Source organism: Capricornis sumatraensis, chromosome 11 (genome assembly GCF_032405125.1).
Source record: "Capricornis sumatraensis isolate serow.1 chromosome 11, serow.2, whole genome shotgun sequence".
NCBI lineage: Eukaryota > Metazoa > Chordata > Mammalia > Artiodactyla > Bovidae > Capricornis > Capricornis sumatraensis.
The window spans coordinates 26,731,173-26,755,832 of record NC_091079.1 but is presented as its reverse complement, the minus strand read 5'-3'; the positions used below and the strand labels follow the sequence as shown (position 1 = coordinate 26,755,832).

At 53.0% G+C, this 24,660-nt stretch overlaps 1 protein-coding gene across 1 annotated transcript in view; it reads right to left on the bottom strand.

The window, feature by feature from the left end:
* Positions 1-4,871: 4,871 nt before the first annotated feature.
* The window catches only part of ZFAT (zinc finger and AT-hook domain containing), a 155,933-nt gene continuing 136,144 nt past the window's right edge, over positions 4,872-24,660 (bottom strand). Inside the window, exons 15-16 of the mRNA XM_068983678.1 lie at positions 22,554-22,684; positions 4,872-5,111 (exon numbers count right to left, since the gene is read on the bottom strand). Of these exons, the coding sequence (XP_068839779.1) occupies positions 4,872-5,111; positions 22,554-22,684 (371 nt within the window). The remainder of the gene's footprint in view (positions 5,112-22,553; positions 22,685-24,660) is intronic.

Genomic DNA, 24,660 nt, shown 5'->3' with positions numbered 1-24,660 from the left:
CCCTGCTTTTCAGATGAAGATCCTGGGGCTCAGAAAGGGCTGTGTCCCAGGGCACCCAGCTAGCAGGGCCCATGCACGGACACAGGTTCCACAAGCCCCAAGTCTGTTTCTTCCCTCTGCCCCAGGCCTCCTGGTGAGCTGGAGACAGCAGCAGAGAAAGTCATGACCGCCTTCTGCTCTCTGGGGCAGTCCTGATTCTCTGAACCCACTGTGTGCCTGCCGGGCACCGAACCCGGCTAGGGGGCTTGGTCATCCAGGAAGCTCCTGGCTCCCCCTGCTGGTGTTGATCCCACAGCCCCCCTTCTCTGAGTTAAAAAACCTGCTCTGGCTCAGTTTTCACTCCCCTCTGCCCAGAGCTTGCAGGTTACAAAGAGATTCCACAGGCTTTGGCCCAAGTGACACGCACACAGACTATACGAGGGTGGAGTAGGGCTGGAGACAAAGGGCTTTGGAGCTGGGCATGCCTGCGTTCAAATCCCCACGGGACACTGGCAGTCAGGGCAATGTCCTCCTGGCGTCTTTCCCCTCATACGATTACTGGGGAGAAAAGTAACAGTCAGGAAGTATTTGTTGAGCATCTACTGACCTCCTGCCCCACCAAACTTTGGGTATGCAGATGCCTGACTGTGTGACGCTGGCGAGACCTGACTTTAGTGTCTTGTGTGTTTTATTCTGAAAATCAAGGAGGCTAAACTGGATCAAGGCTCTTTGCTTAGTACCCATGAAGCTCCTGTGTGTGTGTGTGTGCTCAGTCATGTCTCTTTATGACCCCATGGACTGTAGCCTACTAGGCTCCTTTGCCCATGGGGTTTTCCAGGCAAGAGTACTGGAATGGATTGCCATTTCCTTCTCCAGGGATTTTTCCGACCCAGGAATCAAGCCTATATCTCCTGCATTGGCAGGCTGATTCTTTTAGCACTGAGCCACCAGGGAAGCCCTGCTCTGTCCTTTCTGATTATCATAAACCAGGGAGTTAGCTGGAGCCTCTCCCAGGCAGGCTCTGGGGCTCCTCTGGTGGTAACCCACCCTCCAGCCACTCTATCATTCATTCACACATTCAGCATGGTTATGAAAGAAGACGATGACAATAATTATGGAAAGTGAAAGTTGTTCAGTCGTGTCCAACTCTTGGTGACCCTATGGACTGTATGGTCCATGGAATTTGCCAGGCCAGAATACTGGAGTGCGTAGCCTTTCTCTTCTCCGGGGGATCTTGCCAACCCAGGGATCAAACCCAGGTCTCCCACATTGTAGGCAGATTCTTTACCAGCTGAGCAACAAGCTAAGTTCCACTAATTGTGGGGATGGTAATAATTAACCCAGCTCGGAAGCCTGTGCTGCATTAGGAGATGAACAGGCATCACCTTTTCTAAGCCTCACAACGACTCAGTGAGGAAGGTGCTCTTGTGATCTCCATTTTAGAGATGGAAAAACTGAGGCTCAGAGAGAACGTGTGATGGACCAGCTTGTAAGTGGTGAACCCCCAGCTTCAACCCAGGAGTCTGACCTCAGACATAGCCAAGGTTTAAAGGTGTATGCACACTTCACAGGGTGCCAGGTGATAGGTTTGCAGAGACTCCCCATCCTGGGTCGAGTCTACTGATGATTACAGTCAATCTGTTGTGACCAAGCAGGCATGGTGAGCATCCTGCCCTCCAGGCCCGGCAGAAGCCTCTTTCAAGGCTCATTTCCTTCGAGGTACCTGGGAAGGATGTGTGTGACCTAAGGACTCACCACAGGTAGTTCTGCCGCTGGTGGTTCCCTCATCACTTTCTCCTGGACCATCACCCGAGGGGCGCCCCCCGAGGGCGGGGCTGCTCCCCATCACCCGCTGGTCTGGTTCTGGGGTGCGTGGCCCTAAAAGAGGTGCAACGCGGAAGGACCAAGGAGGGGAGAGGTGTGAAAACTCCGCAGACGACTCTGACCTGACCTGCTTTCTGTCGACACCGACCTGCCGTCCTTTGTCTGTTTCATGACAGTTTATTTAGTATACCAAGCCGTCACTGCCTTCTTAGCCTGCAGGAAGTGTAACAACTGTTATCCACCACAAACCACCGAAGCCTTAAATTACAGCATTAATAGTGACAGTAGTGATAAACAGAATTTTTAAAATCAAACCCAAACGTGTCCCCGTCACGGCTAAGAGAAGGGCCAACTTGACTGGAAAATAATTTACTTAGAAAATTTTGTGATGCACGGTAAATCAAGTCCTCCCTCCAGAACACATTTCTGCTTTTGTTTTTTGTTTTTTCCTCTTCCAAATTAATAGTCCACTTAATTGATTCCCAAAGACCTGCTACAACCTAAAACTGTTACCACTCGGGGAAGATGGACGTGGATCTGGACTTCATCTGTGGGTGAGATGGACAGTTCATTTTGAAATTTTAAAAGGGGTGAGGTGGGGTGACGGAGTTGGAATCAAAGTCTTTTCAGCCTTGAAAGATGGAACCAAAGGATACAGGAAACATCATCAGTGACAACAATGTATTTTAAATACTTATTACAAGAAAAATTAATTTGCTAAATTGGCCCTGTAGATACTGTTATAAAATAAGTCACCATCTCCTCAGACAACTCAAAACTCGGGCTTCCCTGGGGGCTCAGCTGGTAAAGAATCCGCCTGCAATGCGAGAGACCTGGGTTCGATCCCTGGGTTGGGAAAATCCCCTGGAGACGGGAAAGGCTACCCACTCGGGTATTCTGGCTTGGAGAATTCCTTGGACTGTATCGTCCATGGGGTCAACAATCTAAGATAACAGGAAATCTCCAGATAAATTAAAAAAAAAAAAACTCAGAGCAACTAATGCTGCTGCACGTCCACGGCCACACTGGGAGGTGACAGCCTCCTTACTGGGCATTTCTCAAGGGGGCAGAGCTGTCCCTCTCTGCCCGACACTGTGCCAAGCACCTCATGTACATTCTCTCGGTGAATCTCACTACCTCTGAGTCTTATCGTCACCTGTATGATGCATCTAGCATACTAGACTAACTGTGGTGATCATTTTGTAATGTATAGAAATATCCAATGACTATGCCATGTACCTAGAACTAACATAGTGTTGCAGGTCAATCATACAGCAAGAAACAAAAACACAGGCTTCTAAATACTGAGGGAAAAAAATCCATCATTTGGTTGTACCATTCACTTTTACCAAGACTGGTAAAAATCTCATCATCCTTACTAGAGAATAACTCAAAGTCCATTCTGTAGTGTTGTTTATTCGGTAAGTCCTGTCCAACTCTAGATCCCACGGACTGCGGGATTTTCCAGGCAAGAATACTGGAGTGGGTTGCCATTTCTTTCTTCAGGGGATCTTCCCGATCCAGGGATCAAACCTTCATATCCTGCATTTGTAGGTGGATTCTTTACCACTGATCCCCCAGGGAGGCCCCATTCTTCACGGAAAATGGGTCAATAATGTCTTCCTTGGCCACAAAAGAGAACCAGCCATTGTAGGATTAAAAACGATTCTCAAGCTTTTTTCTTTGTTACTGAACCAAAACTTTTGGCGTTTTTAGTACCCAAATAGCATCAATGACTTTGTTTCATATGAACAGTTGAGTCATCCTATGTCATGTATTTTCATTATTTCGTTGTTCAGTCTAGAAATGTGAAAGTCTAAAACCATGAAGCAACAGTTTGGCATTTTACACCTCAAAAGGATGGTTTATTCAAATAATTGGTTAGAATCACTATAAATTAAATAAAACTTCATTTGATAAAAAAAAAAAATCTTGACCTCAGTGAGCTGGACAGTGAGTGACGCCATCAGGAGACCCCAGGGCTAGACTGGGGGTGGCGGTACTTGCCTTGACACCCCCACAAAGCTGTCACACACCAGAGGCGCAAAAAGTGGGGTTTACCAAGAGCCCCTGGATGAAAAGGTCAGACTTAGGAGCGTTGGGAAGGCTTGATGGTGGGTTTACCACCCCTCCTGAAGCGGGGAGTGGCCGCTGCCTCCTCTAGGCTGCAGCAAACCAAAGTGAAGTGCCAGGAAGTGGAAGGGAAGACCACTGTCCTCTCATAGTGACCCCGAAACAAGGCTCATGCTTTAGAGGGAGAACGACAGTCACCGTCAAGTTCTGGGGCCCGGGGTCTCAGAGGGGGTGGGACGTGGGGGGGGGCACATAAACCCGCCAACCTAAAGGAGGAGAAGGACTCAGGTAGAGAAATGCTTTGATTCTATCCATCCCACCTCCTTAGAGCAGGAGGCAAATAGGAAAAAGTGCATTTATTGGAAAAGCAAAAGAATTCTAAGAGAGGAAGCTGAGACCCCTCCACCTGGGATGGGACTGGGAGGGTCAACAAATCACGCTCACGTCACATGATAGTAAGCACCTCGGAGGCTCCAGGAGGGCGGGACTCTGCAGGCCCATCCCTCCCCTCTTTTCTCTGCTAAGTGATTCAGAAACGCTAAGGTCACCTCCTCTGGCGGCTGTCTCTCGGTCACCGGGCTGCAGGGCAGTCCCAGATAAAGACAGGGCACCTACATGGGGTCAGGGGGCCAGGGGTTGGGGCCATGATTCAGAGAAGGTGCTGATGAGGACTGGGGTGGGGAGGGGTGGTCTCTGTTTGAATCTTGATGCAAAGGGGCTGCCCAGGGAGGGCCCTGTTTGGGGGAGTTGATGCGAAAGTCCTCCTGGAAGCGGATGAAGTGGGGGAGGGTGTGTGTGTGTGTCTGTGCTGCGGAGAGGGGAGGGGGGGCTCCCGTATTGCTGGTGATGCCAACCGATGGCCTTACCCACCCAGAGGAGGGCCAGGAGGGCCCCACATGGCCACTGGAGCCGGGAGGGCAGGCACGAGCGCACGCGGAGCACCGGGCTGGGGCCTCCCCGGGCGCCTCATGGCTCTGTGGCACGCCCCGGGTCCTCTAGAGCTCAGGGGCCGGCGGCCCTGAGGCCTGCTCCTCCACGGGCTGCACAGCCTCCTGAACGTAGACGATGAACTCCGAGGTCTCCCCACCCTGAGTGTAGACGGTGACCGTCTCGATGCCCTCCACGTCGTCGGACGACACCACCAGGTGATGCTGCTCGGCCAGCTCGACGGAGGCCTGCTGGAGGGTCTCCTGGATCATGACCGTGTGGTTGGAGCTGGGCTCCTCGTCCGTGACCTGCAGGAGGGTGAGAGAGAGGTCACAAGGTGGGCCCCGCTTCCAGTCCAGCTGGGACCAGAGGAATCCCAGCGACTGGCTACGGAGCAGGCCGATTCCAGATAAGGCCAAACTCCAGCTGATGCTAATGCCCTGACTCTGTTCTGGTTTGTTTTACAACTGCTTTTGATCTTGAGAAGAGAAATAATACAGATAACATAGGCAAGAATTAGAAAGTGTTGAGACCCTAAGAGGTGTAAAAATGACTGATAGAAAACCAGCCGAGGAGGAAAGTGAAGGGCCTGGACTTGCTGAGCTGGGGAATGACTGCATTGGACACAGAACAGATGTCAGGGAGACTGGCCTTGCCCAGCGGGGTGTGAAGGCAAGGCAGGAAGAACCTCTCTGTCCTGCACTTGGTGGGGCGCAAACAGCACCTCCCTCGCTGCGGGCTGTGAGCCTGGAAAGGCCACTTTCCCCCATGACCCTCCGATGTGTCATCTGTGAAACAGAGATGAGAATGGCCACTTCAGAGAATGGCTCGGAGAACTGAAGAAGCTTTTGTAAGCAGAGTGGGTGCTTAATAACATCACCGTGCCTTCCAGGCCCTCACTCAAGTACTAACAACGTTTCCCTACGGTACTGCGGCATGTCAGTTACTCATTCATTCATTCATTCAGCAAGACCGTCCTCGTTTCATCAGGGTCCCAGTGGACTGCGCTCTCTGAGGGCCAGGCTGTCACTGCCATGGCACAGCTCTCCCCAGATACAGGCGGGCGGGGCAGGTGTGGGCCCGGAGCAAGCACCCAGTATCTGTGGAAGGGTACAGGTGAATGATGGATGCTCAGGGAGCACATGGGGGAGAACCAGTCTAGGGGGGCAGACACAGGACAGGGCGGTGCTCTGACAGAGCGCCAGGGCAGCCTCCAGGGGAGGCATGGGGGTGGGCTCCAGGCAGAGTGGGGACAGAAGGAGCAAGGACTCGCAGGACCCCCAGGAGACACCAGGAGCAGCAGGCTTGCTCAGGCGGCCTCTGTGAACTCCCACTCATGAAATACTTTCTGACTCCCCACTGGCTGAAGCCTGGGTTACACTTTCCTTCCTGTCCGGCCCTCTGTAAACACGACCCACACCACCTCTGGGAGCCACGTTCGGGCTTCCAGGGGCCTCCCTCAGCCCTGGGCCTGAGCCATTCCCTGCTAGCAGGTAGGGCTGTGTTGGCGGGAGTCTGGTCAGGTTTAATTCAGGTTTAATTCAGGAGGAGGCCCATCTGGGGTGGGCACCACACAGCTACTGACTGGAAGAAACCTCCAACTTGCACAGAACTTTCCATAAGCTAGAGAGATGTCCTGAGTGGGAAGTATTAGCACATTTAGCCTGAGCTGTCTTTCTAGAGTAGATGGAGACCTTTCATTCCTCCTTCTTTCAATGTTTGTTTCAGTTTCATGAAATGGGAAAATGTACTGTGAACCAAGATTTTAGAAGTAAATATTGATTTACTTCACTTTGAAAGAGGGAACCTGACAGAAGGGTGGGAAAGGGAGGAGGGAATACTGGACAAATGCTTTTCTCTGAACTGTCGGTCAATCCCACATGAAAGTAAGGAGTTGAGGGGCACGCGGGATTTACGCTGAGGTCCCAGGACCTCACGCGGGCAAATCAAGCCCATCGACTTCAGGTAAACAGATGCCAATAATGGTGATAAAACAGGCGAGATCCACCAATACATGAGCTTTGAGACGCACTCCTGGCATGACAGCACGATTCATATACAGCAACTGCCATCGGAGGTGAAGCCCAGAACAAGGACGAAGTCACCAACAGCGGACTTCACTGTCCTGAACAGCTCTAACACCCGAGTGCTGATCAGGGCTGACACCGCTGCCCAGACAAGGAGGTCCCTCCAGGCCCAGCCTCAGATGAGCAGAGCCTGCAGTGCGGGTGGCAGGGCGGGGTCCCAGGAGCCGGCCCAGGATGACCCAGGTGCAGGAAGAAGGGCAGAGACCCAGATGAAGCCTCCGGGCTCGAAACAAGGAAAAATAGCTCTGTCCCATGAGGGCTGGGGCCACTTCGTGGAAGGCAGTGGTGTCTGCAGACAGTAGGAGAAGGCATGGCGGGCGGAGGGGAGGCAACAAAGAGCAAGGTGTGTGCTCACAGCCCTGCCAGTCACCAAACTCACTGGGCAGGTCCCCAACTTCCAGATAGGATCACCAGTTCGATTCCCGCACTGCCAATTCTGAGAGCAAAATGAACTTTCCAAATGCGATCCTCTGGGCTTACTTCCCCAGGAAGAGTGATGGAGACGAAGGTGAACGTGCAGCCGCAGAAATCCTGTGAAGGGTGACCCTCCTGGCCGGCACAGGTGTCACGGGAGGGGCGTTCAAAGCGTCTAACTATGATGCCCAGGGTTCGCTCGCCGCCTGGTACCGGCCCAAGTTCACGTTCTCAAGAGCTTGCGTGTGCAAATGCCCAGCTTCTCGTGAGGCCGTGAAAACGGGACCTGAAGGGCGTGGAGGGCTACATCACAGAGGGGGTGCTGGCTCCTCCCCCACCCTCAGGCACGCCACCCCTGACAGGACTCACACTCTGCTTCTGTTTTATGTTTCTGCAAACCATAGACTTCCTTCTCTGCCCCCACGGCACCCAGTGGACACTCTCCTCACCCCAGGCCCATCACTTGCACACGGCGTCTTGTGGCCTGGGCATCTCAGGGAAACCTCTAGCGCCCAGTGACTCATCTAAGGTCAGTGGGCTGGAAGGTAGCTCAGATCTGGATGTTAATCCAGGTGACCTCAAGTCCGGGGACCTTCCCTGGCTGGTGCTGTGTGGCAGCGACTGAAGAAAAGATGCGTCATAGATCGGTAGGGTTAAATTATGACTCTCTACTCGTCCTGATCAGTTTAGGGCTGACTGTATAGCTCTCGACCATTTTCCTTGTTCAGAACGATCGCTCTAGCAGTTTAATCTATTAGCACAGACTTACAATTGTTCTCCACGGTAGAAATAATCTGCCTTCACGGTGTCATTATCCCCCGAGATGGGTACTCCATTTTCCCCAAGTGCTGTATCTAACACATCTTCCAGCTAAATTACTAGCAGCACAGAGAGCTTAATGGAAAACCTTAACCCACAGGACTGTGCAAATTATTCACTAAATCAGGCTCTGAGTTCTGCAGCTCTGCCCACCTTGACTGTTCCAGAATCTAGTTTTCTTCCCTGTGCGTGCGTATGCTAAGTCGCTTCCGTTGTGTCTGACTCTTTGCAACCCTATGGACTGTAGCCCACCAGGCTCCTCTGTCCATGGGATTCTCCAGGCAAGAATACTGGAGTGGCTTGCCATGCCCTCCTCCAGCGGGTCTTCCTGACCCAGAGATTGAACCAGGGTCTCTTATGTCTCCTGCACTGGCAGGCGGGGTCTTTACCACTAGCGCTGTCTACAGCAGATCACAAACAGAGCACAGGGCTCTGCAGGGCTCTTCTCTCCTGGAGTTTTCCGCCAAGACCCCACCCTCTCTACAGAGATACAGCAGCTAAGGGGCATCTGGGAAATGAAGGGGTTGGCCTGTGCCCCACTCCACACCTCTGCCCTGCCTCCCAAAGATATGGAGGGGGTTCTGTCTCTAAGACCCAGATGCTTAGCACCCTGCACCCGCCCTACAAACTCGGCCATAAGTGACAAAAGGGCTTTGGAGCAAATAAATGAAAAGAGGGCAGCATACAACCCTGTGTGCCATACTGCGTGTCCCCACGGATGTCCCTGCCCAGCCGGAGCCTGTGTGCCCGGAGCCACCACCCTGAGCCCAGTACCCTGCCAGCCACCTGGGCCCTCCCCGAAATGTGATTGCCCTGCTTGGAGCCCCTCTGTCATTCGAGCTCCTGCCTCAGTGTTACCGTGTCCAACAGAGCTTCCCAGACAACTCCCACCCCCAGCAGAAGCAGTGGCCTCAGACACACCCCCACCTCTCCTGCCCTTGTTCCTTCACTGCACTGTCGCCCCTAGAGACCACGTCACCTGCTCATCTATTTATTCTTCATCAGGAGCTTTGAGAAGGCAGGGACCTGGGCCGTGTTTTGGCTACTTGATTCCAGCACCTACGATGTGGCCTGGCATGAGGAAGGGGCTGGCCAGGGCCTCATAAACAGTCAGCATCTGGCCCCACGACTGCATTCGAGGGGAATCTGCATTCTCCACGGTCGTTTACGTGCTTTGCAACCAAGGGCCCTTCTTGTCTTTGTTCTGTTACCTAATTTTTTTCTTTTCAAATAACATAGTCCTTTAATAATTGGGGGGAAATGAAGCAAAAATTAAGAGAGGAAAAAGGAACGTGCAGAATTGCTTCTTTCAAATGCCACAAGGTGTCTTGGCTGAGAAAACATTCTCCCTCTGACGTGCAGGACAGTCATCAGCGCTGGGCTGGGCACAGGGCAGGCACCTGGACAGCTGTGGAAAAGCTGACCTCTCAAGAGCACTCCATCAGGCACTTGGCCTGCACCCCAAGAGAAGACGACAAGGGAAGAGGTCCCAAGGCCACGTGTCCCTTCAGCCTGAGCCCTGAGGCAATGAAAGAGGTCCCAAGGCCACGTCCCCCTTCAGCCTGCGCCCCGAGGCAATGAAAGAGGTCCCAAGGCCACGTGTCCCTTCAGCCTGTGCCCCGAGGCAATGAAAGAGGTCCCATGGCCACGTGTCCCTTCAGCCTGCGCCCCGAGGCAATGAAAGAGGTCCCAAGGCCACATGTCCCTTCAGCCTGCGCCCCGAGAAGATGAAAGAGGTCCCAAGGCCACGTGTCCCTTCAGCCTGCGCCCCGAGAAGATGAAAGAGGTCCCAGTGCCACGTGTCCCTTCAGCCTGCGCCCCGAGAAGATGAAAGAGGTCCCAAGGCCACGTGTCCCTTCAGCCTGCGCCCCGAGAAGATGAAAGAGGTCCCTAGGCCACGTGTCCCTTCAGCAGCAGGAATGGGAGTCACTGTGCAGAGTGAATGCAGCAGACCCTGCAGGAGGCGGATGCATCTACCAGGTAGAGGCTGATTTCCTCAGGAAGACGAGGTCTGGTTCTGAAGGGACCTTGCAGCATAAAATGCTGCTCGCTGGGGTCCCCACGTGCACTCAGGCCCCTCGGAGCTTCGCTTGATGATAGTGGCCAGTGGGCGGGCGGACAAAGGTTACCCAGGCCCAGGGCGACTGAGAAACCAGAAAAGGGATGAAAACAAGCTTTAAAATCAGGAGCAGATCTGAAGGGCGGGTGCCTGCAATGGGCTGCAGGGCAGCAAAGGTGCGGACTTGGTTGGAACAGGGACGTGTTACGTTAGCACCTGCTCTGCAAGACAGAGCAGTGAGCTCCGTCTGGACACCTCTGAATACTGAACCATTGACTGAATAAGCCATTGGACAAGTGTCTGGCTCTCGTCTGTCATACAGGCAGCCCTGTGTATTTCAAACGCTCTCGCTGAGAGTTAATTGTCAGACACTCTGCTAGAGGCTGGAGACAGAACCGTGGGTCCCTCACGTTCTAGACACAAAAAGGTCGCCAGTTCAGTGGAGGGGCTGGAGAGGACACTTCTCCTGGACCCTTAGGGTGGGGCGGAGCTGGGTGGGTGGGGAGCAGGTGGTGGTCAGCAGTGGTTTCCTGCAGGAGATGACCCCGGTCTTGAACACCAGACGGTTTCCAGGAATCGAAAGAATGCAAACATCCTCTAAGGTCCCTTGCACTGCAGAAATTATCAGACTCCAGGATACAGTGAGAATTAGAGGGCTGCAGACAAAAATCCAAACACGACAAACCAGAAAACAATAATGAAAAAGACCCTTGCGGTCAGTTCCTTTAGGTGAAATGTTCCCCTGGGTGTGTTGAAGCTTTAGGGAAGGTGCCTTATTTTTTGCAGCAATTAGGGTTTCACTCACTGCTTAAATTATAGCCAAGCAAGAGCTTCCTCCACCATTCTCAACAGGAGACTGCAGACCCATTTTCCAAGGTTAATAAGCAAGCATGTTTACGGTAACAACCCTAGGTCAGGTATGGCGCTGCCTGAATCGGAACCAAAGGGAAATGGTAAATATGATCCTGAATTTACAGAGGAAAGAAAAGGTATAAACGAATGTGGTTTATAAAAAAGCATCATAAATTCCCAACTCTAAAAATATATACACATCTAGGGGACCAAAAAAAAAAGAGGAGGTGAATACTATGTGCAAGAAATTTGTGGAAATATCAAAAGATAGCAAAAGATATTCACAGACAGGGAGAAACCATTCCAGAGATCAAAGAAAATTTAAAGCCTTTAAAAAAAGAGCACGAATCCCCCCGGGAAGGGAGGAGGCCTGTGACGCAGGCCCGCATTCGTGAGACAACGGCACCATCCCTCCTCTCCACTGTATTTTGCTCTTGGCTGCAAGGAGACAGCAGATACTTTCCTCTTTTCTGAAAACACACACCCCATAAACAGTGCAAAGTCCGGGTTGTAAAGACTGACAGCCCGATAAAAACAGTCCCTGCTAGCGTGTCCTTGCTCTCAGAGATGCTGAGGGGTCCATCTGGCGACACTGAGCCCCCCGGTGCTGAGACGCCAGGGCACTGGGGAGCCCCCTGCACAGAGTGGCCTTGGTCGGGGGCAGGGCGGGGGGGGGGGGCGGCTGGCCTGAGGGGAACGGGCGGGTCTCTTTACCCGGAAACGGGAAGAGAGACCTCAAGCTCATCACAGGATGAGTGTGGAAAGGCTTGCACGTTGGCCAGACAGACTAGGCAGGCAGCCGGGTTAGAGGCAGCGGCCAGGGCAGCAAAAAGCGGGAGTGCGTGGCCAGGACCCATTGTGTTTCTCAGACATCTGAGTGCAGATTGGTGTGATCTCAGGAAACCAGGTGGCTCAGGAAAACAGAATCCTTCTGTGACAGTGGTACAGTGGGGAGGGCAGCATGGCCTCACTCGAGAATTAAGAAACAGCAGGGACCCAGTGCCTGGCACGGGGGGAGTGATGCAACGTGAGGTGCTCACGATTGCTGGCAGATCAGCCCCTCCAGGGCGCGTCCCCACCACTGCCACCTCCCCACGGACCCCCAATGCCCCGCCCCCCGGGTCTTAATTAGCACACCCTCCTCTGGACAACGTGCACACAGCATGGAGCTTCCCGCAGGCCTAATGTTTGCCGCAGGAAATGTTTCAAATGGAACCCAAACAGAGCATCTTCCCAGCGACAGGGAAGGAGGGGGCAGGCGGTGGCTTTTGACCGCCTCTGAGTATCTTCTGATATTTAGACAAGCTTGCTGTGCAGGATCCTGCCCTTTGGCAACCTGTCAGCACACATATGTTAATTTCCACTCAATGCCACACATGCTTGGGCTCCGCATCGCTGGCAGGCCTCCCCCTGCCTGGAAGCCCGTCCAAAGGTGGACCACTCTCAGGTCAGGCAGGGGTCCCGACACCGTGCTCACTGAAGCCCCCTCCACTGTATTTGGGGGGCATTTCCCTCTGCATGTGGCTCAGGACGAAAGACCTCTGCCCACCTGATGTTCACCAGCCCTTGGACCTGACGGGTGGGCGCTCCATGGAGACCTGGGCCCATGGACTCCTTCCCTCCCTCCCTCTGTCGTTCCCAGGGCCCCTCTCCGGCGAGGTGGCACTGGCTTCTCACCTCAGCGATGGAAACTCTGCTCCCTGCGAGCCAACAATCTGTTTCCTCTAGAAGTTTCTCTCTGTGTCCTTTTACACAGGTGACGGGCAGCCTCCAGGAGACCCTGGGGACAAGGACATGCAGCTGGCAGGGCATACCCTGTTCCCTCCAGAACCTTCAGAGCCGCCACCCCTGCCCAAGGGAGACAGACTAAACTCCCAGCCACGGAGCACATCCGAGTTCTGCTTGTTGTTCAGTCACTAAGTTGTGTCCGACTCTGAGACACCACGGACTACAGCACACCAGGCTTCCCTGTCCTTCTCTATCTCCCGGAGTTTGCTCAAACTCAGGTCCATTGTATGGGTGATGCCATCCAACCAGCTCATCCTCTGTTGCCCCCTTCTCCTCCTGTCTTCAATCTTTCCCAGCATCAGGGTGTTTTCCAGTAAGTTGGCTCCTGGCATCAGGTGGCCAAAGTATTGGAGCTTCAGCTTCAGCATCAGTCCTTCCAATAAATATGATTAACTGATTTCATCTTGCAATCCAAGGGACTCTCAAATGTCTCCTCTAGCACCACAATTAGAAAGCCATCAACTGTTTGGCACTTGGCCTTCCTTATGGTCCAACTCTCATAGCCGTACATGACTTCTGGAAAAACCATAGCTTTGACTAGGTGAATTTCTGCCAGCAAGTGATGCCTCTGCTGGTCTAATATGATGTCTAGATTTGTCAGAGTATCCTGTTTAAGGAATGTTAATCATAACAAAACATAAACCACTTCAATCACTCTTCAAACTCACACAGATAGGTTCGTTGGGAACAAAGTAGGTCTAAGAACAGAGTCAGGGACTGTGAGGCCAGTGTAACTCCGCGGTTGGTGCCCACCATGTGCGCAGACATGAGCAGCCCCAGGCCCTGGGTAGGAACCCCACGTGGACACCGCCTCCTGCTCGTCCAGCCACAACTCCTTTTCTTCCTGTACTTCTCTCTTTGAGCAGGGAGATCACCCACCTGGGGTCTCTCCTGCCCTGCGTCCCTTCTGGCTCAGAGCCTCCCACCCAACTCCCTGCTACTTTGGGCAGGAGGTCCCATGATGCTGCTTGGCACCAGCTTTTCCATATCAGCCTCCTTCAGGGCCTTCTCCAGGGATATGTGAGTGTTCATCGCTCAATTGTGTCTCACTCTTTGTGACCCCATGGACTGCAGCCGGCCAGGCTCCTCTATCCATGGGATTCTCCAGGCAAGAATACTGGAATGGGTTGCCATTCCCTTCTCCACTCTCCAGGGGGGTGACCCCGAATGTCACAACCACAGCACGTGGGACAGACGGGGTCACATTGTCTCCAGCCATGAACATGATGCAACCATCTACCTGGACCAGGTAACAGACTCTCCTACACAGCAGGAGGCATTTCATCCATGCTGGGACTTGTACTGCTGAGCACGAGGCCTGGACGGCTGCATCGGAAACTGCCTGCTTCACAGAAGCTTCCAGAAGCAAAAACAGTTATGGCTGACTTCTACGCGCTCAGACTGGAGTTGAGGAGCTATGTCACTCCTGTGACAGGAGCTAAGATTAGACTCAACCAGAGCCAGGCACCCCGCCAGCTGCTTCATTTGCATAATTATGCATAACCCGCACATCAGCCCCACAGGGTAGGTTCTATTATTTTCCCACTTTACAGATGAAACGACCGAGAGGAGACGGGCTTTGCCCCAGGCCACACACTGCTGAGGGAGCGATGCAGGGTCAAGTGCAGTCAATCCGGCTCCCTTTCAGCTGCTCACTGCACTACTGGCTGCGTCCTTCTCCACCCACTGTGACCTGGCCTGGGGTGACCCCTAAAATGGGCTTCTCAGGAGTCCCCCTGTGCGCTGCTCATCCAGGGAGGGGCTCTGTCTTCAGCGCCTGAGGCTCCCTGGGCAAGGCATCCACAGCAACTGGAAATCACAGGCTGCCCCAGCTCGGGCACCCCAGCCCACCCAGTTCGGCGTCCGGAGTCTGGTCCCCCAGGGATGCCGGGCTCTGATTCACGTTTTGAAAAGATCACTCTGTCTGAAAACTTGAATTTAGAGCTGCAGGACAGAAAGTACGCAGCCTGGTGAAGAGCCAGGTCTGTGACCAGGGAGGGAGGCTGACAGCTGAGGGTGGAGCTCCCTGGGCTCCTGGACACTCACGAGCCGCCCGGGGAGGGGACGACGGTGCAATGCGGAGTCTGATTCCACAGGTCTAAGGGGGCCCAGACAGTCTGCGTTTCTAACAAGCTCCCTGATGCTGATGCTGCTGGCCCTGGGACAACATTCTGCGTAGTCAGGGCTTGATGGGGGCAGCAGCCTAGGGACAGAGGAACTATTCAAGGTACCTTATGAAGGGAGTGCCCACAGCAGGGAAGGACTTGCTGATGTGGATCAGACGTGGGGGCGAGAGAGGCCGAGGAGGGAAGACAGACTCCCAGGAGCAGGAGTGGAGAGCTGCATTTACTAGATAGACAGGAGGCAGGGGGAGCTCCTGGGCTAAGATGGGCGTTCCCGCCCGAGTGGGAGTGACGAGCAAGAACTAGCCTGCAGCTGCACTGCCCTGGGCTGAGCCTGAGGCTGTAACAGACCCCCTTCGGATGGGGATTGCAGCTCTGGTTCCTCCCATCAGAGCCCTGCCTTTGCCCCAGACCTGCAGCAGACCCAGAGATCTCAGCCAGCAAGGGGACACTGCAGGGACGGGAGGAGGCAGCTAAAACCCAGCTACCCTGACCAAGGACAAGGCAGCTAGAACCCAGCTACCCTGGCCAAGGACGTGGATCAGGAAATGGGCACCAGAGAAAACAGTAATAAACACGAGAGTTGGGTTGTTGTTAAGTTGCTAAGTCATGTTCGACTCATCGTGACCCAACCCAAAGACCGTAGCTCACCACGCTCCTCTGTCCGTGGGATTTCCCAGGCAAGAAGACAAGAATATAGGAGTGGGTCACCGTTTTCTTCTCCAAGGGATCTTCCCGACCCAGGGATCATACTGGCATCTCCTGCATCATCAGGAGGGTTCTTTACCACTGAGCCACCAGGGAAGCCTCAAACACAAGAGTATTAACACTCAAATAAAGTGGGATTCTGCAAACTGCACCAACTGAGCTGCAGCTTCTGAGGCACAGGGGAAATTGGGTCTTAGGGAAAAGTGTAAAAGAATCAGGGTTCAGTGACAGATACCTTCAGGTCAGCTAACAATGTCTTATGTGAAAAAGAGCGTCATGATGGAGTAGAGAAAAGCTTTTATTCTGTTTTTTCAGACAATTTCCCATATGATCATGGATATATAATGGAACTTACTTTTACTTTTAAAATTTCACAAAGAGAGGGAATTTTCAGTCACTGCCATGGAACAGGAGGGCTCAGCAAGTCGTAAAAGAGCCGTGAAAGGAAGCACTCGTGATTATCAGCCTCAGACATCATACCAGGAGCGGAAATCACTGAGGGAAGTTGAATTTGAGACAAAGACAGAGATTGAAATGGCTGAGGGAGAACTAAGGCAGGCTCAGCAAGGACAGCAGCTGGCATGACGTGACCGGGAGGGTAACCCGCAGCCAAGCCCCCGAGCGAACCGTCTGGATCTATATGCTGAAGGTCACCACCCAGCTCGGCGGCAGGCACTCCACAACGAACGTGAAGTGGGCAAATATTTGAAGAGGCTACCTGTGTGTGTAATTAGACGATGTAATTCAAGTTGGCAGAGCCCCAGGATCAAATAAATTGTGCCACAAAGTTCTTTAGGTAGGAGCCAGACCTCACCAGTCAAAATATGCAGGTGAAAACTGGCTCTCATGGGAAGGGGCATGAGAAGAGGGAGAAACAGAGAAAGGAGTCAGTGAGGCGTCCCCATTTATATACCAATCAGAAGAACTGGGAACCAGAAGATAAAAGGTAGACATCTATCTGGATGGCAGGCATCACTTCTACCGCTAACAGAGAATCTAGAATTAGATCATCCAAGGGTCAGCAAGCACAGGGGACGCTGATGCCTCAGTTCTGCAGTCTACATCAAATCTGACCGCCCATGAAAGGCAGGTGGTTTCCCGACATGGGCCTTCCCAAGCCACGAATCCATCGCGACTGCCATCACCCCGCAGAGTCAGCGTGCGTGGAAGGGCGTGGGCCATTCCCACCACATGACGAGGACACACAGAGACACTAGCAGTACTCCCAGAGGGGTGAGACTGCAGCCGCCATCAGTTCTTTCGACTCTATATACAGTCTCCCTCTTCTAGGAAAGAATCCTTAGATGAACTGCAGCGGTGGTAAAGCCACTGTATCGGGGAAATAGAACAGATAGTCAACTGAAGGTGCCAGGGTTTGGCAATGAGGAAAAGAATAAAGATCTGTGATTATGACGTCTCCCGCGCTCACACGCAAGTGATCTGAAGACAGAGCAGGTTCTGAGAGATGTGAATGGAGAGAAAAGAAGGGGTGGCTCTCCTGTTACTTCCATGCATTCAGGGGAGTAGGGGAGAGGTCTATTTATGGTGTGAGTCCAACAGAGCCTCTGCAGGAACGAGGAAAGGACACTCATTAATTCCCAGATTATTGGAACTTAACGTGGTAAGAGAACAGGGTGTCTCCACCCAGCCGTGTCTGCGGGCAGGACGAGGGGGAGACCTCAACTCAGTTTCCCTTTACGGCAATGCGGGCGGCTGGTATCTCCTATGATTTCCACGGTTTACGAGAGCATCTCGCGCAGACGTGATTCTTCCATTAGGTCTCTTGCTGAGAGTTAAGAGATCAAATTCAGGGGATGGAGTGACTGTTTTTAAGTAGTAATGAAATAGCTTTTGTTCCCTCATACAAATCACCTTCCAGGCCCCTCCCCCCATTATTTTGCCACAAATCTTATGAGGATGCTCAACATCCGCCCCCAGCGGGTCAGGAAGCCCATCCTGGGCTCCCCTGGAGGATGGACCACAGCAGCGAGGCCCCCCACTCAGGGGCTGCACTTGAGGAGTCCCCTCCAAAGAGTGGCTTCTCCCCACCAGATGCCCCCATACAGATGGACAGCATGAAAGAGGTTCCAGGGACCACGTGACTCAGGGCCTTACATGAAAAACAGGACAGGCTGGACCCCACTTTCCCTGAAAACAGGCAACTGATGTTCACGGATGGCCACAGGAGTGGACAGCATTTCCTCACTGAAATAATGAACTGCAAATAACAGCAGTTCCAGTGCTGGCTGCCAACCAACGTACCCCTTCCAGAGAGACCTGCTGCAGAAACTGCCTCTCGGGCTGCCTGCTGAGCCTGCAAGGGAGGCTGGGCGGGTTCCACTCCTCCAGGCTGGTACGTACTGACCTCGGCTTCCAGCGCCAGCCACCACAGGGGACCGGTCCGGAGGTGACAGGAGGTGCAGAAAAGCACCCTCGAGAGGTGGGGTGCTTTTGACAAAGCTGGAACTTCTGCTTTGAGGTTTGATTTTTGTTTATGTTTTTAATCAGCAGTAAAAGCAAGCAGGAAGAACACTTGGGATTTAGAACAGGATGGCGGCAGCATCATTCTGGGCTATGCCAGGCTGAGGGTCTACAAGGGGAAATGGGTGAGTGCCTGCAGGTCTGGGTCAGTGTTAGCCTCCAGCACACAGGGGGAAACAAAAGGAGGAGAGTGGCAATTCTAGAAAGTGTTGCAAAGATGCAGGAGTGGGGACAGAGACACAGGCCTGTCCACAGACAGTCTGCAAACCACAGTCGCTACTGAGCCCCTCACTCCAAGGGGGAGGAACAAGGAGAACCACCTGCTCGCTCTTGGCCTGGGGATGAAAGTGGAGGACCCCTGAAGGCCGCCCCTCCTCAACCATGACTTTCTCAAGGCCCTGCAAGGTGGCTCTCATTCTGGAACCTTGAGGGGAAATGTCACCTGTGATTAGAAGCAAGGGTGTCTCAAGGCTGCCACCTCGCCCTGAAGTCTATGACTCAAAATCATCTCTATGGGAATGGAGTATCTCAGTAAACAGTAGCCTGGGTTAACAAGGACTTTCTGCTGACAAAGAGGCCCTCATACTTTGAAACGTGCCACGTGAACACGTGTGAAGGTTAATATCGTGTGTCACCTCGATTGGGGCAGGGGTGCTCAGCTCTGCTGCCTACTGTTTAGGGGTAACCTCCGCAGCAGACAGCACTCAGATTATCTCAGGAAGACACTGGATTATCACGCGGCCATAAGATAATGTGACCCCATGGACTGCAGCATGCCAGGCTTCCCTATCCTTCACTATTTCCTGGAGCTTGCTCAAACACATGTCCATTGAGTCGGTGACACCATCCAACCATCTCATTCTCTGTCGCCCCTCTTTCTCCTGCCATCAATCTTTCCTAGCATCAGGGTCTTTTTCCAATGAGTTGGCACTTCCCATTGGGTGGCCAAAGTATTAAAGCTTCAGCTTCAGCATCAGTCCTTCCAATGAATATTCAGGGTTGATTTCCTTTCGGATTGACTTGCTGTCCAAGGGACTCTCAAGAGTCTTCTCTAGCACCACAGTTTGAAAGCATCAATTCTTCGGTGCTCAGCCTTCTTTATGGTCCAATTCTCACATCTGTACATGACTCTGGGAAAAGCAAACCTTTGACTATATGGACCATTGTTGAGAGTACCTTAGACAGCAAGGAGATCAAATCAGTCAGTCCTAAATCCAGGCTGAAGGGAACATCACTAATTCCCAGTAGGTACCCCAGAGTCCACAACTGAGTGGCCTAAGCACACTTGGTAAACAGATATGATTTCTCTACTGGAAAATCCTAAATCAGAATTTAGTTAAAAGAAAAAGAAACTGATTTCTGTAATAAAAACAGCTATATTGGGACATTCCCAGTGGTCCAGTGGCTAAGATGCCACACAACCAGTGCAGGGGGCCTGAGTTTGATCCCTGGTTAAGAAACTAATCCTGCCTGCAAGCTGCAACTGAAGATCCTGTGTTAATGCAAATAAGGAACGGGCGTGGCCAAATAAATAAAATTTTAAAAACAGCTATATTTAAGCTTAAATAAGACAACTGAATAGAGAGGTCATTCCTTTAGCTAGGGGAGCCTGACACAGTGCAACCCCGTAGGCACTGCAGGGGCCGTCTGAGGCCTCCCTGCCCATCTGTCCATCCATCCATTCTCCCATCCATCATTTAATTAACAGCCTTAGAGCTCCAGGTGCCAGCCAGGAGAACAGGACTCACATCCCCACCAGGCTCCTCTGTCTATGGAATTCTCCAGGCCACAATACTGGAGTGGGTAGCCATTCCCTTCTCCAGGGGGTTTTCCTCACCCAGGGAGTGAATCCAGGTCTCCTGCATTGCAGGCAGATTCTTTACCATCTGGGCCCCCAGTTAGCCCTTGATGTGACAGGTGCCAGCCAGGCAGACAGGACTCACATCCTCAGGGAACATTTCCAAGTGCAGTGACTCAAGTCCATGTTAAACAGTGACACTCCTCTGAGCCCTGCAGTTTCAATAAACCCAAGACTGAAGGGTGCCCCTGTTTCCCACCACTGCGAACACATTATCCCTCTTTACAGGGCTGCACCGGAGGCTTATCGGCCTTATCCCTCGTCATGCTGTCACCCTAAGGCCTCGGAACACAGCTAAGCTATCTCCTCCACCCGCAACCTTGCGTATCACCACTCCGCCTGCGATGCGCAATAAATCATGTCTCCAGGGAGCAGCAAATCCATCCTTTTCCTAGAAGGAAGTCATGAGTCACAGTGGTGGCGCCTCCCTGCAGTTCTCCAAAGGATCTGGCATGCCTGCAGCAGCCAAAGGGCCCCTGATGCCCTTCCCGAAGTGGCAGGTCTAGCTAGGGATGCCCCATGCCACGATACAGGGGAGGAGTTTCAGAAGAGACTGCGAGACATACTGAAGACCGCAATCTAATAAACACAAAGAAAAGCTGAGAGAGCATTTGGGCCAGAGGCGTTATGAATCTGCTCCCAACGATGCAAAACACACAGGCCCTGCAGCCTGAAACATCAGACTCCTGCCGTCCTGTCTGACCTCTGCCCAGGGTCTCACTGAGAGACAGCATCCTAACGGAAGAGTACAAACACGTGGAGTATCCCAACGATCACCTAGATGCACGGAGTCTTGTCCGAGGAGCCGGAAATCCAGAGCTGAACCCGCATGCACTAACTCCGCTGGGAGCTCCCTAGCCTCAACTCCCTGCTTGCACTGTGGCCTGGCCCTGGGCGCACCTCACAGGGGCGGGCGGGCAGTCAGGGGGGCAGCACCGGGAAGTCCACCAAGTCATCGGAGGCAAGTCACAAACAACACATCGCTCAGGGAGAGGAGAGCCACATCAAGAAATTATTTGTTATTTGCCACGAAAACCTCACCTCTTCTACTGTTAACTCTTTCACGCTTCCTTCTTGTTATTATCAAACTTGGTACCACATGTACAGCAGAACTTAGATCGTTCTAGTGAAGCCCACCTCTCCCAGGTCTCGGGGCAAACGTCAGAGACCTGTCCCAACAATCCTTCATGAAACAGCCCGCAGCCCCAACTTCCTCAGCCCACCGCCCTCCCCGCCCCTGCTCCCTCAGCCCCCCGCCCTCCCCCTTTCTGATTTCACTCTTCTCCACTGCCCTTGTTCACTGTGTGACAACCTCTCTGTCTTATTGATCTTTTTCCCACAGGAGTAACCACTTTGATGGCAAACGTCGGTTCTCTCCTGGAGAGCCAGCGATGAGAACACTGCAGGCACTTACTAAACACTTCCTGAGTGAATCGCTGAAACAATGGATAACCTAAAATGCTACTGTCTGCCATTCAACTTTCTCCACGAACTTGAACTTTGATTCTAAACGACACACCCTGGGTCTGCCCTGGTTCTGACACGCTTGCTGTGTTGGTTTTCTTAAGCATTTGCATAAGCCAGCTTACAAGTCTTGTACAGTGAAGCCAGAGGCAGCAGAGAGAGAGAGGTGTGGACAGACAAACAGGATGGCCTGATCATGACACACACCGCAAGTCTCCTCTGAGGTTAAGAGGAGAGGAAATGAGCCAAATGGTGTAACAACCATCAATAAGTGGAGTAACCTTTCCTCACACAGTGGCCATCCTCTCCCATCCGTTTAGTTCAGCCATCCTCTGTGCTGATTGCATCAGGTGATGTTTAGTATTTAAAAGGCCAGGCCCTGGAAGCCCTCCTGGCTCCTCTGGCAGTCCCCATGGCCCCGCTGCTCCACTGACCTCGCGCCTTAGGCACCAAGGCTGCTTTCTGACCACAGATGTGTTCAGACCAGTCCACATCACACTCGTTTCACTCGGGGATTCCTTTCACTGAAAGGAAAGGAATGAAGTTTCTGGAACTTCATTCTGGAAGGGGTGATGTACCTTCCTCAGCATCACGGCCTCAACATATGGAGCTCTTGCAGATACAATCAATCCCGTAATAAGAGGAAGAAAATGGGACCTCCCTGCTCCAGGGGGTTAAGGATCAGCCTGCCAGTGCAGGGGACACAGGTTCAACCCCTGGTCCAGGAAGATCCCACGTGCTGCAGGTCAACTAAGCCCGCGAGTTGCATCTACTGAGCCTGCGTGCTCTAGAGCCCATGTTCCACAACAAGAGAATCCGTCGCAGTGAGAAGCCCTCGCGCCGAAACTAGAGAGAGTAGCTCCCATTTGCTGCAACTAGAGAAAGCACAACCGCAGCAACGAAGACCCAGCACAGCCAAAAATGAATGAATAAATAACTTAAAAAAAAAAAAGGATAAGAGAATGTATGAGACTAGATCAATTTCACTCCAAACTCCCCCTCGGGTAGGTCAAAGGCCTGAAAACCAAAGCGGGCAGGGGCAGAGGCTGTGTGGCAGTGTGAGGAGACAGTATTTAAGGACGAGGGGCGGGTCCTACCTGCTTCACAACGGTCACGGTCCCCGGTGCCATGGCAACCACCGAGGCAACAGCGGTGGCATCGTGGGTCTCGGTGCCCAGCTCGATGATCTGCTGGAGGATGTTGACGGCCGTGGGGTCAAGTCGGTCACCTGTGCAGGAAGAAGCAAACAGAAGACAGTTGAGTCCACGGGCGGTGAAGGTCACTGAACGCAGAAGCAGCCCTTCTAGAGGCCATGGTTGGGTGGTGCCTTCTCCCAGGATGCACGCGTTCTCAGTAAGTGCTCACTGTGACCACAGAAACAAAGTGTGTGGTACGTCACAGCTCACAGCACACTCCCTGTAGGAACATCTCCAAACTCCACACAACCTGTGAGGAAATGACACTGTGGTGGTGTATCCCCACCTTACAGATTAGTCACTCCACTGCCAACAATCGAAGAGACCTGCCTTGGGCCATCGGATTGGCTACGCCACAAGGCCAGGGCTCAAGCCTGGATGTTCTGAATGCAAACTTGTGGACACAGGGCTGCCTCTCAGAACGGAACTTCTGGGAAGCACACCGCAGAGCTGGTTTCCCTCCAGCATGGTGGGAGGCGGCCCCTGAGTGTGAGCCAGGTAAGTTACACAGGAGACGGGTAGGACACGCGAGGATGTCCCAGTCATCAAGTTGGTGGTCTTTCGACTTCTAAACCAACGGAAGCTCAGGGTTCTCTTTTACTCATCTCAGAAGCCTGGAATCGACATCAGCAGGACAGCTACTGAGCGCACCCTGCCTGCTTTCGCCATATGCTTGGCCATCTGCGACTTTCCTGAACATGCCACTCTGACCCTGATTGTTAATTCACCAGGAGGGAAATTATTGCCTGGTCTCCAGGTTAGCATAATAGTACGAAGTCTCCTCCAACGTCTACATCCTCCTGGACAGCTTTCTGCAGGCCTCGTTCCAACATGAATCATTAAGAGATGAGAGAAGGGCATTCATTGTGTTCTACACGGAGGGTAGGATGTGGCATACAACTGAAGCAATGATGTGGGCACCTGCTCACCATGCACAGGCCTGGCATTCCCTGCACACACCTCACACATAAACAGACATACACACACTCCTGGAGGAGGTGGGGAGGGCGTGCCTTGCAGCCAACCATTCTAAACAGCCAAACACTAAACAAAACATTGACCCTTAAAAAAATGCACGGAAGTAAGATTTTAATTCTTCATCCATTTCCTTTGTTAATGACCATTTATCAAGCCCCAAGTGTCAGCCAGGAACACGGTTCCCAGTGGGAACACAGACAAACCTAATGCTGCCTGCCCGCTTCTCCTTCCGGGGCTCGCAGGTGACTGAGACAGACGGTAAGCCACTGTCTCCAGCCCCTGGTCAGTTCATATCGGGGGGGCGACTAGGGAGCTCTGCAGGACAGTCAGGTGGGCTCCCGGGAGGTGAAACACAGCCTGAACCCTGAGGATGAAGATGCCGTTGGTAGGAACAGTGCTGGGTGGCAGAGGAGCAGACTCAGTTCGTGCTGAGACGTGCAGAGTCTGGCCCGTGTGGGCACAGCTCCGAGGTGGCCAGAGACGCAGTGCAGGGAGGCCAGGACCCAGAGCGGAGGCCCAGCTGCTGAGCTGCATCGTTTCCTAACAGCCAGGAGGAGACACAGAGAACCTGTCAAAGGAGAGAGGGAGCGTGGGAGCGAGGGAGTGTGTGCGTGTGGGGGATCCTGGCTGGCCCGGCCCGGCATGAGCACTCGCTGAACTCACTGCTCATGAGGGGAGGAAACACGAGCAGACACAGCGTCAGCTCTGGGAACCACGCTGACGATGGGGCCCGGACGCCCCATCCGCAGGGCCTGCTGCTCTCACAGGCTGTGGGGTGTCTCCCAGGTCACCACAGCTCATCGGGCGGTGTGCACAGCGCCGGCCTCAGATCTTCCCCAAAGACAGAGGCCCACAGGACGTTCTGTGCATCCTTCTAACCACCTGGGGCTTAGGGACTAAGAGCTCGGTGAAATGGTGAGTTCCTACCTCCTGTCACCATCTGACTTCACCACGCGCTTCCTCTAATCCCACCTGCCTGACCTCTGCTCCCGCCATACACAGAGCGCTGCGGCACCTTATATTAACTTGT